This window comes from Callithrix jacchus, chromosome 22, assembly GCF_049354715.1.
Source record: "Callithrix jacchus isolate 240 chromosome 22, calJac240_pri, whole genome shotgun sequence".
NCBI lineage: Eukaryota > Metazoa > Chordata > Mammalia > Primates > Cebidae > Callithrix > Callithrix jacchus.
The window spans coordinates 42,310,378-42,326,262 of NC_133523.1; the positions used below are offsets into that span (position 1 = coordinate 42,310,378).

General features: G+C 52.4%; 1 protein-coding gene across 5 annotated transcripts in view; it reads left to right on the forward strand.

Annotated features, from left to right (window-relative positions):
• The window catches only part of GRIN2D (glutamate ionotropic receptor NMDA type subunit 2D), a 54,533-nt gene extending 40,516 nt beyond the window's left edge, over window positions 1-14,017 (forward strand). For all 5 annotated transcript variants that reach the window (XM_054249405.2, XM_054249406.2, XM_054249404.2 and 2 more), the window contains 3 exons: window positions 11,359-11,546; window positions 11,747-11,979; window positions 12,522-14,017. In XM_054249405.2, coding sequence (XP_054105380.1) covers window positions 11,359-11,546; window positions 11,747-11,979; window positions 12,522-13,859 — 1,759 coding nt within the window. In that variant the 3' untranslated portion in view covers window positions 13,860-14,017. The remainder of the gene's footprint in view (window positions 1-11,358; window positions 11,547-11,746; window positions 11,980-12,521) is intronic.
• Window positions 14,018-15,885: the final 1,868 nt, after the last annotated feature.

Consider the following 15,885-nt stretch of genomic DNA (forward strand, 5'->3'; position numbering starts at 1 on the left):
GTCCAGGCCTCTCTCCTTGGCTCGTAGATGACTGTCTTCTCCCTGTACCTCTTCCCATCATCTTCCCTCGGTGTGCGTCTCTGTGGCTAAAGTTCTTCTTTTTTTCTTTTTTTGAGATGGAGTTTTGCCCAGGCTGGAGTGCAGTGGCAGGATCTCAGCTCACTGCAACCTCTGCTCTCAGGGTTCAAGCAATTCTCCTGCCTCAGCCTCCTGAGCAGCTGGGATTATAGGCATCCGACACTACACCCAGCTAATTTTTTTCTTTTCTTTTCTTTTCTTTTTTGAGGTGGAGTTTTGTGATTCTCCTGCCTCAGCCTCCTGAGTAGCTGGGATTACAGGCACATGCCACCACGCCCAGCTAATTTTTAGTAGAAACAGAGTTTCACCATGTCAGCCGTGCCTGGTCTGGAACTCCTGACCTCAGGTGATCTGCCCACCTCGGCCTCCCAAAGTTCTGGGATTATAGGCACCTGCCACCGCACCTGGCCCCGTCTATTTGTTGTATTCTTAGCAGAGATGGGGTTTTACCATGCTTACCAGGCTAGTCTCCAACTCCTAAACTCAGACCTCAGAGGATCCACCTTGGCCTCCCATGTTACAGATGTGAGCCACTGCCCCCAGCCAAGTTCCCCCTGCTTTTTTTTTGAGATGGAGTTTCACTCTTATTCCCTGGCTGGAGTGCAATGGTGCAATCTTGGTTCACTGTAACCTCCGCCTCCCGGGTTCAAATGATTCTCCTGCCTCAGCCTCCCAAGTAGCTGGGATTACAGGTATGCGCCACCATGCCTGGCACATTTTTGTATTTTTAGTAAAGATGGGGTTTCACCAAGTTGGTCAGACTGGTTTCAAAGTCCATGGATTACAGGCATGAGCCCCCTCACCCAGCCAGGTTCCCCTTTTTATAAGGACACTAGTCATACTGGATTATAACCCACCCTAATGATCTCATTGTAAGTGGATTCCCTCTGTGGGACCCTATCTACCAATAAGGTCGCATTCTGTGGTACTGGGGGCTAGTACTTCAATATGTGAATTTGGAGACTGGACACAACTAAACCCAGAAAGATTCATAAAAATCTTGGGTGGGTATTATTGGAAACATGAGTAACAGCAAGCTTCCTGCAGCTGCTAAGTGGAAGAGCTGGGACTTGAACCCTGGCAGCCCAGGTTCTCACCACTAGGCTACACTGCCTGACATGTGCACTGAGCAACCAAGAATCACTCCTTTGGTCCCCCTCCCCAGAAGCTTCATAGATTCACAAAGGACACCCCCATGTTTCTGTCACCTCTTGCTCCGATTTCCTGCTTCTGCTCAATTCTTTTCCCCAGTATCCCTTATTACTTTCCCTAATGTTAGTTTTATATTTATCAGAATTCTCCATCCACATAGTTTGGAGAGTCCAACACAAGAATTTTAGTTTAGTTCAGTGTAGTTTTGGAGTCAAGTTTGCACTCTGTCGCCCAGGCTGGAGTGCAATGTCGTGATCTCAGCTCACTGCAACCTCTGCCTCCTGGGTTCAAGTGATTCTCCTACCTCAGCCTCCCGAGTAGCTGGGATTACAGGCATGTGCCACCATGCCCGGCTAATTTTTGTAGTTTCAGTGGAGACAGGGTTTCACCATGTTGTTCAAGCTGGACTCGAACTCCTGACCTCGTGATCCACCCGCCTTGGCCTCCTAAAGTGCTGCGATTATAGGTGTGAACCACCGCACCCAGCCTCATTTTATTTTATTATTAGTATTTTTGAGATGGAATCTTGCTCTGTCACCCAGGCTGGAGTTCAGGGTCGCAATCTCCACTCACTGCAACTTCCGCCTCCTGGGTTCAAGGGATTCTCCTGCCTCAGCCTCCCAAGTAGCTGAGATTACAGGAGTCTACCACCATGCCCAGCTACTTTTTGCATTTTGCAACCTTGTAGTGACAGCGTTTTGCCATGTTGGCCAGGCTGGTCTCAAACTTAACAATTTCAACTTACTCAAAAACTAGCTAAACAAAGTATCCTACTGTACCCAACTTGCCAATTCACAGGCGCACATCTGCCCGCCTCGGCCTCCCAAAGTGCTGGGATTACAGGCATGAGCCACCTGATCTGGGCTAATTTTAATGTGTGTGTGTGTGTGTGTGTGTGTGTGTGTGTGTGTGTGTGTGTGTGTAGTGATGGGGTTTCTCACTATGTTGCTTAGGCTGGTCTTGAACTCTTGGGCTCAAGTGATCCTACTGCCTCAGCCTCCCAAAGCACCATAATTACAGGCACAAGCCACTGTGCCCAGCCGGAATTTTATCTTTAAGGGAAAAAATGGCACCGTCCATTTCTGTTACCCCAGAGGAATCTACCTTCACCTCATTTATTCTATCACTTTGCGACTTATCTCCCTATCTCTAAATACCATGTTTGTATGACTACCTCTTGATTTTTCAATTTTAGGCATTTTCCATCCGCTTCTCACTATGGAAGACACATTCAGACTCTTATTTAAATCAATTCAGCCTCCCACGTTGTAACTCTGACTAGATGAATATTCAGTGTTTACATGTTATGACTATGTAAATGCTCTCACAGCTGCCACAGTAGTAAACCGTGATTACTTTCCTCTCCTACACAATTCTTTGTTTTTCTTTCTTCTTTTTTTTCTTGAGACAGGGTCTCGCTATGTCACCCAGGCTGGAGTGCAGTGATGTGATCTCGGCTCACTGCAACCTCCACCTCCCAGGTTCGAGCAATTTTCTTGCCTCAGCCTCCCTAGTAGCTGGGACTACAGGCGTGTGCCACTATGCCTGGCTAAGTTTTGTATTTTTAGTAGAGATGGGGTTTCACCATGTTGGCCAGGCTGGTCTCAACCTCCTGACCTCAAGTGATCCACCCACCTCGGCCTCCCAAAGTCCTGGGATTACAGACGTGAGCCACAGAGCCCAGCTGAGATGGGGTTTCACCATGTTGTCCAGCGTGGTCTCAAACTCCTGAGTTCAAGAAATCTGCACATCTCAGCCTCCCAAAGTGTTGGGATTACAGGTGTGAGCCACTGTGCCAGGTCTATTATTCTTGAGGTTAGTAAATGTCTTTTTGTCTTTTTGCTTTTTCTTTCCTTTGTCAGTTGCTTCATGGCTGAGTTTTCTTTGTGGTTAACTAATTCAAACCCAAATTCTCTGTTAACTATCTGAATCTCTTCTTAATATGTTCAGAAGTATCAAATATTCTTGTTAATTTCTTTTCTTTTCTTTTGTTTTTGAAACAGGGTCTCACTCTGTCACCCAGGCTGGAGCACAGTGGCAAGATCTCAGTTCACTGCAGCCTCTGCCTCCCAAGTAGCTTGGATTACAATCATGTACCACCAGGCCTAGCTAATTTTTGCATTTTTTTTTGTAGAGAAGGGGTTTCACCATATTGACCATGTTGGTGTCTGTCTAATTCCTGGCCTCAAGTCACCTGCCCACCTTGGACTTCCAACTGCTGGGATTACAGGTGTGAGCCACTGTGCCTGGCCTTGTCAATTTCATCTTATTGATTGTGGCCTTCTAGCCTGCTCCAGCCTGGGGCATAGACGCCATCTTGGGATCACCTTTCACCTTCATCCCTTCATCTCTTCTGGTTCCTGTTGTAGCACAAATTCTAACTCTTTTTGGGTTTTGCTTCCTTGTTCTTTTGAGCTTCCTGACAGAGGCACATGGGGGCATATTTTTGGAGACATTGCAAATCTGAAAAGTCTTTTTTCTGTTCTTGTACTTGATGGACAGTCTGGCTGGGTATAGAATTCTGGATTAGAGCCTATTTTCTTTCAGAATTTGGAAGACTTACTCTATTGTTTTCTAATATCCAGTGCTACTGTAGAGAAATCCAAGCTCATTCTGATACCTATACCTTTGTATGTAACCTGTTGTTTCTTTTCCTTGGTGGACTGACATTTTTCAGTGACATGCCTCGATTTGTTTTCCTTTTTTTTTGAGATGGAGTCTCACTCTGTCACCCAGGCTGGAGTGCAGTGGCACATTCTCGGCTCACTGCAACCTCTGCCTCCGGGGCTCAAGCAGTTCTACTGCCTCAGCCTCCTGAGTAGCTACGATTACAGATGTGTGCTACCATGACTGGCTAATTTTTGTATGTTTAGAGAGAGACGGGGTTTCACTGTGTTGACCAGGCTGGTCTTGAACTCCTGACCTCATGATCTGCCCACCTTGGCCTCCCAAAATGCTGGGATTACAGGTGTGAGCCACCTTGCCCAGACTTTTTTTTTTTAAGATGGAGTTTTGCTCTTGTTGCCCAGGCTGGAGTGCAGTGGTGTGATCTCAGCTCACTGCAACCTCCTGTCTCAGCCTCCCAAGTAGCTCAGATTAGAGGCAGCACCCCCATGCCCAGCTAATTTTTTTGTATTTAGTAGAGACAGGGGTTCACCATGTTAGTCAGGCTGGTTGTGAACTCCTGACCTCAGGTGATCCACCCACCTCAATCTCCCAAAGCTGGGATTATAGGTGTGTTCCACCATGCTCGGCCTATTTTGCTTTCTTTCTTTTCATTTTTTTTTTTTTTTTTTTAGAGATGGTTTCTCACTATGTTGTCCAGGCTGGTCTTGAACTCCTGGGCTCAAGCAATCCTCCTGCCTCAGCCTCCCAAAGTGCTGGGATTACGGGCATGAGACACTGCAAGCGGCTGCTGATCTGTTTTCATTGCTGGGTCTTTCAGTCTTATCCTCATGTTGTTTGTTCTGAGAAAATTTCTTGAATGTTCTTAAATTCTTTTATGTACAATGTCTCCCTCTCCTTCATTTCTCTGTTTGTTTGTTTATTTATTTATTTATGTTTAGAGACAGGGTCTCTGTTCCCCAGGCTGGAGTGCAGTGATGCAATCACAGCTCACTGCAGCCTTGACATCCTGGGCTCAGGCAATCCTTCCACCTCAGCCTCCGAGTAGCTTGGACTACAGGGGTGTGCCACCTTTTTGTAGAGATGGGGGTCTCACTATGTATCCTAAGCTGGTCTTGAACTCCTAGGACCAAGTGATCCTCCCACCTTGGCCTCCCAAAGTGTTGGGATTACAGGCGTGAGCCACTGCGCCCGGCCCTGTGGAATTGTTTTAATTTCATTTTAATTGTTCATTGCTAGTATATAGGAATATAATTTATTTTGTATATTTCGTAATTTATTTCATATATCGATCTTGTATCATGGACCGTGTTGAACTTCTATTAGCTGTAGTAATTTTTATTGTGAATCCTTTGGGATTTTTAATGTACAATTCTATTAATTTGCTAGGGCAGCCATAACGAACTGCCATATACTGAATGGTGTAGACAACAGAATTGCATTGCCCCACAGTTGTAGAGGCTAGAAGGTCGAAATCAAGGTGTCAGCAGTGGCGGCTACTTTTGAGGTCTGTGGGAGGACCTGTTCTGATCTTCCTCCTTTCCTTGGCTTGTAATAAAGCTGCCTTCTTCCTATGCCTCTTCACCTTGTCTTCCCTTTAAGTGTCCATTCAGACACTGCTTTTTTTTTGGGGGGATGGTGTCTCGCTGTTTGTTGCCCAGGCAAGAGTGCAGTGGCACCATCTCAGCTCACTGCAACCTCAGCCTTCCAGGTTCAAGCGATTCTCCAGTCTCAGCCTCCTGAGTAGCTGAGATTACAGGCACGTGCCACCACACCAAGCTAATTTTTGTTTTTGAGATGGAGTTTCGCTCTTGTTGCCCAGGCTGGGGTGCAATGGTGCGATCTTGGCTCACTGCAACCTCCACCTCCCAGGTTCAAACAATTCTCCTGCCTTAGTTAGCCTCCCAAGCAGCTGGGATTACAGGCATGTGGCATCACACCCAGCTCATTTTGTATTTTTTGTAGAGATGGGGTTTCACCATGTTGGTCGGGCTGGTTTTGAACTCCCAACCTCAGATGATCCACCCACCTCGGCCTCCCAAAGTGCTGGGATTACAGGTGTGATAAAACCACTTCTGATTAAGCACCTAATGTGTGCTAGGCCCTCTAGACCCTGTCTGTGGATACAATGGTGAATCCGACGGGCAAAGTCCCTGCCCTCACAGAATTGAAATTCCAGTGAAGGGAGATGTACTATGGACGGAATGAATGAGAATATTCTATAGTGCATTCCAAGGGGATACATGCTCTGGGTAAAAACAGGGCAGGGTGAATGCATTTTGGAAACTAGGGCGGGAGGCTGGAGGTTGCAGTATCAAATTGGTGCTCAGAAAGGTGTCTTTGGAGCAAACACCTGACAGAGATTGTGACCACCCAGTGGGTTCACCTTGCCTGCTGCTGCCTAGACAGAGATGATTTAGCAAGACAGGTGGATCACAATGGAGAAAGTAGTTAACGCAGAGCTGGCTGCACGGGAGACCGGAGTTTTATTATTACTCAAAGCAGTCCCTCTGAGCATTCAGGGATCAGAATTTTTTTGTTTTTTCTTTGAGACAGTTTCACTCTGTTGCCCAGGCCGGAGTGCAGTGGCACAATCTCGGCTCACTGCAACCGCTGCCTCCCGGGTTCAAGTGATTCTCCTGCCTCAGCCTCTTGAGTAGCTAGGATTACAGATGCCCGGCACCATGCCTGGCTAATTATTTTTTTTTTTTAGATGGAGTCTCGCCCTGTCACCCAGGTTGGAGTGCAGTGGTGGGATCCTGACTCACTGCAACCTCCACCTCTCAGGTTCAAGTGATTCTCCTACCTCATCCTCCCCAGTACTGGGACTACAGGTGGTGCGACCACACCCAGCTAATTTTTTGTATTTTTAGTAGAGACAGGGTTTCACTGTGTTAGCCAGGATGGTCTCCATCTCCTGACCTTGTGATCCACCCTTCTTGGCCTTCCAAAGTGCTGGGATTACAGGCGTGAGCCACTGCGCCCAGCTATTAATCTTTTGTATTTTTAGTAGAGATGGGGGGGTTTCACCATGTTGGGCAAGCTGGTCTCAAACTCCTGACCTCAGGTGATCCGCCGACTTCAGCCTCTCAAAGTGCTGGGATTAGAGAGGTGAGCCACCACGCCCATGGCTGAGTTTTAATGGACATTTAGGGACCCTGAGGGGATGGTGAGGTGGATGCGAGAGGGGAGGGAGGCGGTATATCCCAGCACAACTGAGCAAGCCATCGAAAGTGAATGCTGTTAGCACTCCTCTCCCTGACATCTCTCAACTGTTTCCGCCACGGGAAGCCTTGATTTTTAGCTTTCTCCAAAATGCAACTTGAGTCTCTCCTTCCACTCCCATTTGTCCTCTAAGGACCCCTGGAGACCCTCCTTCCATCTTCTCCCAGTCCCAGCCCCTCTGTTCCTCCCCCTCACTTTAACTCTAGAAACTCCACTTTCTTCCCACTTAAACATCAATAGCAATTCACCTTTCGCCCCCAAGGGCATTTTCCTAAACAAAGAGAACTGTAGAGAAAAATTACAGTTTGCCTACTAGGCAGAAGTGCCTGCAGGCAGTTGGCGGACTTCTCTCGTCTATCCTTGTTTCCAGATGCCAGCTGGGAACTCCCTGTTAGGATCTATATAATATTAATTCAAACCCCATTCTCCAGCCGTGGGATGATGATCGCCCTCCCCAGTTTTCTGCTAATTCTCCGGAGCTTCACATTATCCACATCCAAGTGGGTTTTTTTGAGACGGAGTCTCCCTCTGTTGCCCAGGCTGGAGTGCGATGGCCAGATCTCGGCTCACTGCAACCTCTGCCTCCCGAGTTCAAGCAATTCTCCTGCCTCAGCCTCCCGAGTAGCTGGGATTATAGGCGCCCACCACTGCACCCGGCTAATTTTTGTATTTTTAGTAGAGACGGGGTTTCGACATGTTGGTCAGGCTGGTTTCTAACTCCTGACCTCAGGCGATCTGCCCACCCTGGCTTCCCAAAGTGCTGGGATTACGTTCGTGAGCCACCACGCCCGGCCTCCACCCCCAAGTCTGCTTCCACTATAGATACATTCAAATTGGGGAATCCACTCCCTGTCTGTTCCCCACTTTAGAGCGTATGGACTAATTTAGTCCTTTTCTCTGATTTCCACGCAACCAACCACACAAAGGCTTTTATATGTGAGCCTGTGAGTGTGTGGATAGGGCTTTTCTGAAGGTTTGGGGACACAAGAGGACTTGTATCAACAGACAGGCTGGAGGTTAAGTATTCTTGCCTGGAAGATCCTTTGGCTTCTCTGCCACTCAACATCCAACTGCTATTTTTTTCTTTTCTTTTCTTGTTTTTTGAGATGGATTCTTGCTGTCACCAGGCTGGAGTGCAGTGGTGCAATCATGCATGGCTCACTGCAACCTCTGCCTCCTGGGTTCAAGCGATTCTCCTGCCTCAGCCTCCTAAGTAGCTGGGATTACAGGTGCATGCCACCACGCCCAGCTAATTTTGTACTTTTAGTAGAGACTGGGTTCCACCATGTTGGCCAGGCTGGTCTTCCACTCCTGACCTCGTGACCCACCCACCTTGGCCTCCCAAAGTCCTGGGATTACAGGTGTGAGCCACCATGCCCGGCCTCGCCACTCGTCTTTATGTATCTTGTCTCCCCAGAACTGTGCTTGTCCAAATTAGTTAAATTACATAAAATGTAACCAGGCGAGGTGGCTCAAGTGGAATCCCAGCACTGTGCGAGGCCAGGGTGGGCGGATCACCTGAGGTCAGGAGTTTGAGACCAGCCTGGCTAACGTGGCGAAATGCTGCCTCTACTCAAGATATAAAAATTAGCCTGGTGTGGTGGTGCACGCCTGTAATCCCAGCTACTTGGGAGGCTGAAGCGGAAGGATTGCTTGAGCCCAGGAGTTTGAGATCAGCTGGGAAAACAGACAGAGACCCCGTTTCTAAAAACAAAGTAAAATAAAATAAAATAAAAATTTTAAAAATAATATAAAATGTACCCCATATCTCACCTGTCAGATCATAAGCATTTATCTCATACCACAGAAGAGTTACACAGTATTCCTCTCTGTGGATTCATTTATTCACTCATTCATTCATTCCACAAATATCTATCAGCCCCATCCTATGTGCCAGGAACTGTACCCCAGCCACAGCTGAGAATGAGAGCAACTGTGACCCTGAGGGGCTTGCAGTCTCATGAGGGAGGTTGAGATTAATCAAACAACCACAGAAATAAAGGTAAAATGACAGCAGTTTTAAGTGAGAGTGATCGCGGTATGTCCCACAGTAAATGCATCCAAGAGAGCTAACTCCACAGCCCTGCTCCTCTTCCCACCAAGTCTTAGAAATCAGGGCCTAGGGCAGGCGAGGTGGCTCACGCCTGTAATCCCAGCATTTTGGGAGGCCGAAGTGGGTGGATTAACTGAAGTCAGGAGTTAAAGACCGGCCTGGTCAACATGGTGAAACCCCATAGTTACTAAAAATACAAAATTAGCTGTGTGTGGTGGCACATGCCGGTAATCCCAGCTACTTGGGAGACTGAGGCAGGAGAATCTCTTGAACCTGGAAGATGGAGGTTGTTGCAGTGAACTGAGATCGTGCCATTGCACTCCAGCCTCGAGGTCAAGAGCAAAACAGTCTCAAGGAAAAAAATTAATGAGGCTGGGGACAGTGGCTCATGCCCGTAATCCCAGCACTTTGGGAGGCTGAGGCAGGTGGATCACAAGGTCAGGAGTTCGAGACCAGCCTGGTCAACATGGTGAAACCTCGGTCTCTACTAAAGATACAAAACATTAGCCAGGCATGGTAGTGAGCACCTGTAATTCCAGCTGCTCGGGTGACTGAGGCAGAAGAATCACTTGAACCCGGGAGGCAGAGATTGCAGTGTGCTGAGATCACGCCATTGCACTCTAGCCTGGGCGACAGGGAGAGACTCCATCACAAAAAAAAAAAAAAAAATCAAGGTCTAATGGGAGAACCCAAGCAAGTTAAGGTATGTGTCTGGGTCTGTGTTTCCCCATCTGAAAAAAATGGTTATCTCCCTACAGGCTCACACCTATAGTCCCAGCACTTTGGGTGGCCAAGGCAGGAGGATCACTTGAGCCCAGGAGTTAGAGCCCAGCCTGGGCAACATGGAGAAACCTGTCTCTACAAAAAATACAAAAATTAGCCAGGTGTGGTGGTGTGCGTCCACAGGAGGCACAGGTGTGCGTCCACAGCCTACTCAGGAGGCTGAGGCAGGAGGATGGGTTGAACCCTAGAGGTCAAGGCTGCAGTGAGCCATGATGGTGCCACCGCACTCCAACTTGGCCAACATAGTGAGACCTTGTCTCAGGGAAAAAAAAGAGTTCTTAGACTACATAGAACAATGTGTGGCACACTGTAAGTGTCCATTCACTCGCGTTATTCTTTTTTTCCCATTTCCCCTTCTAAGCCTCAATCCTCCTCTTTATTTATTTATTTGTTTTGAGATGGCATCTCTCTCTGTCACCCAGGCTGCAGGGCAGTGGCGTGATCTCAAATCACTGGAACCTCCGCCTCCCAGGTTCAAGCAATTCTCCTGCTTCAGCCTTCTGAGTAGCTGGGATTACAGGTACCCACCACCACACCCAGCTAATTTTTGTATTTTCAGTTGAGATGGGGTTTCACCGCGGTGGCCAGGCTGGTCTGGAACTCCTGAGCTCAGGTGATGCACCCGCCTTTGCCTCCCAAAGTAAAGTGCTGGGATTACAGCTGTGAGTCACCATGGCCGGTCTCAATCCTCTTTTTTAAAATGCAAGAGTAAATGGAAACTTTGGTGGGCCATGTTGAGGACTAAAGGAGTAACTTTCATTAACAGTCACAGCTAGCACTTCTCCAGCACCTCCTTTGCATGAGGTACTATCTAACCTTTGCCTGTAGTCCCTGCTCCTGGGGAGGCTGAGATAGGAGGATTGCTGGAGCCCAGGATTTCCGGTGCAGCCTGGACAACATAGCCAGACCCTGTGTCTTAAAATACAGACTTCTGGACCAAGCACGGTGGCTCACGCCTGTAATCCTAGCACTTGGGGAAGCTGAGGTGGGTGGATCACCCGAGGTCAGGAGTTCAAGACCAGTCTGTCCAACACCGCGAAACCCCATCTCTACTAAAAAATACAAAAATTACCTGGGCATGGTTGTGGGTTCCTTTAATCCCAGCTATTTGGGAGGCTGAGGCAAGAGAATGGCTTGAACCCAGGAGTCGGAGGTTGCCTTGAGTTGAGATTGTGCCACTGCACTCCAGTCTGGACAGAGCAAGCAAGACTCCATCTCAAAACAAAACATACTTTTGGAACAACTCTGAAGGGAGATACTGCTGCCATGCCCATTTTTCTGATGTGGAAAACTGAGGCACAGAGAAGTGCAATGATTTGCTCAAGAGCTCAGGGCCAGTTAGGATTTGGAGCAGTTGGAGGTTAGAGGTGAGGAGGTTCCAGGCCTGGCAGTGAGGGCATCTGGGTGGGACTGACCCTGCCCTCCACTCCCCCTTCCCGCAGGAAGCTGGATGCCTTCATCTATGATGCTGCGGTGCTCAACTACATGGCTCGCAAGGACGAGGGCTGCAAGCTTGTCACCATCGGCTCCGGCAAGGTCTTCGCCACGACAGGCTATGGCATCGCCCTGCACAAGGGCTCCCGCTGGAAGCGACCCATCGACCTGGCTCTGCTGCAGTTCCTGGGGGACGGTGTGGCTTCGCGCAGGGATTTCCACAGCGGAGAGGGGGAGGGCGAGACCCCTGGGTTCCGGGGAAGAAATGGGCAAAAACTCAGACACCAGGGTCTGAGGGAGGAAGGGGCTAAGGAAGGGCTTACATTCCCACCCCACCAGTGAGGGTCGTCAGAGGGTGCTCATATAGCAGGTGGCTTTTTGACTGCCCCTCCCCAGATGAGATCGAGATGCTGGAGCGGCTGTGGCTCTCCGGGATCTGCCACAATGACAAAATCGAGGTGATGAGCAGCAAGCTGGACATCGACAACATGGCGGGGGTCTTCTACATGCTCCTGGTGGCCATGGGCTTGTCCCTGCTGGTGTTCGCCTGGGAGCACCTGGTGTACTGGCGGCTGCGGCACTGCCTGGGACCCACTCACCGCATGGACTTCCTGCTGGCCTTCTCCAGGGTACGGGGCAGAGAGGGAGGCGGAAACGGGGAGATGGAAGGGGAGATGGAAGGGGGAAGGAAGAAGGTAAAGCCAGGCGGGGATGGGAGTTGCGGTTCGAGATAGGGATAGTGAAGAAGAGAGCAGGAGAAGCAGGCAGGGAAGCTGGGCGAGGTGGCTCACACCTGTACTCTCAACACTCTGGGAGGCCAAGGTGGGTGGATCACAAGGTCAGGAGTTCAAGACCAGCCTGGCCAACATGGTGAAACCCCATCTCTATTAAAACCACAGTTAGCCGGGCGTGGTGGAGGGCGCCTGTAATCCCAGCTACTCCGGAGGCTGAGGCAGGAGAATTGCCAGAACCCGGAGTTTGCAGTGAGCCGAGATTGTGCCACTGCACTCCAGCCTGGGCGACAGAGCAAAACTCCCTCTCAAAGAAAAGAAAAGAAAGAAGCAGGCGGGGAAATGGAGAGGAGGGAGGCACGGGGGTGCGGGGAAAGTGGGGAGGCAGGCAGGCGTCCCGGGCACCCCGTGCTGACCTTGTCCTGTCCCCGGGCCCGCAGGGCATGTACAGCTGCTGCAGCGCGGAAGCCGCCCCGCCGCCCGCCAAGCCCCCGCCGCCGCCGCAGCCCCTACCCAGCCCCGCATACCCCGCGCCGCGGCCGGCGCCCGGGCCCGCACCTTTCGTGCCCCGCGAGCGCGCCCCCGTGGACCGCTGGCGCCGGACCAAGGGAGCGGGGCCGCCGGGGGGTGCGGGCCTGGCCGACGGCTTCCACCGCTACTACGGCCCCATCGAGCCGCAGGGCCTAGGCCTGGGCCTGGGCGAGGCGCGCGCGGCGCCCCGGGGCGCTGCCGGGCGCCCCCTTTCCCCGCCGGCCGCGCAGCCCCCGCAGAAGCCGCCGCCCTCCTACTTCGCCATCGTGCGCGACAAGGAGCCCGCCGAGCCCCCTGCCGGCGCCTTCCCCGGCTTCCCGTCGCCGCCCGCGCCCCCTGCCGCCGCGGCCACCGCCGTCGGGCCGCCACTCTGCCGCCTGGCCTTTGAGGACGAGAGCCCGCCGGCGCCCGCGCGGTGGCCACGCTCGGATCCGGAGAGCCAGCCCCTGCTGGGACCCGGTGCGGGGGGCGCGGGCGGCGCAGGGGGCACGGGCGGAGGAGCCCCGGCCGCGCCGCCCCCATGCCGCGCCGCGCCGCCCCCCTGCCCTTACCTCGACCTCGAGCCGTCGCCGTCGGACTCGGAGGACTCGGAGAGCCTGGGCGGCGCGTCGCTGGGAGGCCTGGAGCCCTGGTGGTTCGCCGACTTCCCCTACCCATACGCCGAACGCCTCGGGCCCCCGCCCGGCCGCTACTGGTCGGTCGACAAGCTCGGGGGCTGGCGCGCCGGGAGCTGGGACTACCTGCCCCCGCGCAGCGGTCCCGCCGCCTGGCACTGCCGCCACTGCGCCAGTCTGGAGCTGCTGCCGCCGCCGCGCCATCTCAGTTGCTCGCACGACGGCCTGGACGGCGGCTGGTGGGCGCCACCGCCTCCGCCCTGGGCCGCCGGGCCCCCGCCCCGACGCCGGGCCCGCTGCGGGTGTCCACGGTCGCACCCACACCGCCCGCGGGCATCCCACCGCACGCCCGCCGCCGCCGCACCCCACCACCACCGGCACCGGCGCGCCGCGGGGGGCTGGGACATCCCGCCGCCCGCGCCCACCTCGCGCTCGCTCGAGGACCTCAGCTCGTGCCCCCGCGCCGCCCCGGCGCGCAGGCTCACCGGGCCCTCCCGCCACGCTCGCAGGTGCCCGCACGCCGCACACTGGGGGCAGCCTCTGCCCACAGCGTCCCACCGGAGACACCGGGGCGGGGACCTGGGCACCCGCAGGGGCTCGGCGCACTTCTCCAGCCTCGAGTCCGAGGTATGACGCGGCCCCGGGGGCCCCACTGCCCCCTTGGTCAGCGCAGGCCACGGCCCGAGGGGGCGCCCGCAGTGGATAGGACCCGCGTGGGTTGGGAAGGAAAGCAACGGAACTGGCCGGACCCCGCCTGGAGCAGCGTCCTGTGCCCCCTCGTTCTGAAGAAACCGCGAGCCGAAGAGGATTTGGTCCCCCAATTATCACCCAGCCTGAGAGCGAGGGGGCGGGGGCCTCGGAGCCCACCGGACTTTTTTTTTAAACCCGACAAGGGCTTTTTAACGTCACCAGATGGGGCGGGAGGTGGGGAGTCACGCCACACCCGCGTCCCACCTCCATGCCCGGGGCCGTGGCCCCCACATCACTGTGCAGCTCCCCGGCCCCAGTCGCGCCTCCGGGGAAGCTCGTTTTTAACCTTTCATCCATCAGGACTCAAAACTGTGAGACGCGTTCGCCAAACTGTGACCCCAGACCTTGGCCCCGCCACACAGAAACCCCTGACCCAGACTGTGACATCCGACTCCTAAAATGGTCATCCGACCCCAGACTGTGACCCCCGACCCCAAACTGTGACCCGAACCCCAGACCGTGCCCCGACCAGACTGTGACCCTTGACATCAAACCGTGACACCCTCTCCTCCTCTTCAACCCTCGGGCGCTTTTCCTTACTGTGACCTAGGACTCGTCCCCAACGGAAGCCCCGCCAACCCTTGCACCGCAATGAACCCAACCTCCTTCAAGCCAAAACTTCCCAACCTGTCGCACCTCTAGACCACCCCACTTGCCACCAACCACATCCTCTCCAAATCCAATCCTTATTTGCGACCCTTCAGTGATGACCCAGCAGACCTCCAAAAAGCCTCCTCTTCCCAGATCTCCAGCCGGGTCTGGGGCTGGGTTGCGGAGGGGAGGGTCTGGGAGTCCACACTTCACCAACCTCCCTTCCCACTCTTCTATTCCACATTGCAGTGTTTGGAATAAACCATGTTTTTATGCCTCCTCAGTCCAAGCCTGAGCTCCGTGTCTGTTAGCCCCCCTCGACTTCTCTGGGGGAAACAGAAACACAAAATTCCCATGGGAAGAGGTGATATTATTAGAGAGAAGAGACTCTGAAAGGAGGCGGGGAGACAAAGACCAAGAAAGAGGCAGTGGGAAGAGACCCTGGAAAGAGAAATCGAGAGGGTACTGGGGCAGATAGAGACCCCAAGAGAGGGGTGAGCTAGATCCCGGAGACAAAACATTTTAGGATCAAAGGTATGGTTTTATTTCCTATGGCTACAGGCACCAAGGCTTGCTAGATTCTTAATATCCTGTTCATGCAAGCTAGGAGAGTTGTCTGACATATCCCAACCAATCCGCATTATCTTGAATGCTGTTAATCTCACCAATGAGAATCTATTTCTAACATTTCATTATGTCAATTAGCCAAACCGCTGGTGCTGATGGACGATAAAGAGAGTCGAATCACTTGTAATAGCTGCCCCCAGAGGGTGGACTATCTGATTAAGTGCTCGCTGACCAGAGCCTCAATGTAAATGTCTAGTTAGGCAATTGATTGCCCCTAGAGGGTAGATTGAACCGCCTAACTTACAGATAATATCCATCCTGTCTACAGGAAGGCATTTTTGAAATAAGTTAAAGCCATGATAACAGGGAGAGAAGAAACCGGCCTTATGGGTCCTCAGGGAGCAGAAACCCAGTCTCTTTGCCAGTGAGAAAACAAATTTGCATATATGAATAATTAAGTAGAAGGAATGCTCTGGGAATCAAAGTGAAATATAGGCATAACAGGCCTCCCTTAGAACTACAACTCCCAGAGGCCCTTGCCACTACCGCGAGGAACAGCACCCAAAGTCACGCGAAGATGCAATTTCTGCGTATCCTCAGTCTTCTCCCGGGGGCGCCATTTCCTGAGTTCTCCCGCCTTTACGCACTACCCTCTCTAATTAGCGGTCGCGGAGGTTTCCAAGGTAACCTCGCAGTACGGCGGATCTCATTAGAAGGAAAGCAAAACCCGGAAGTGACGCTCTAACCGGGC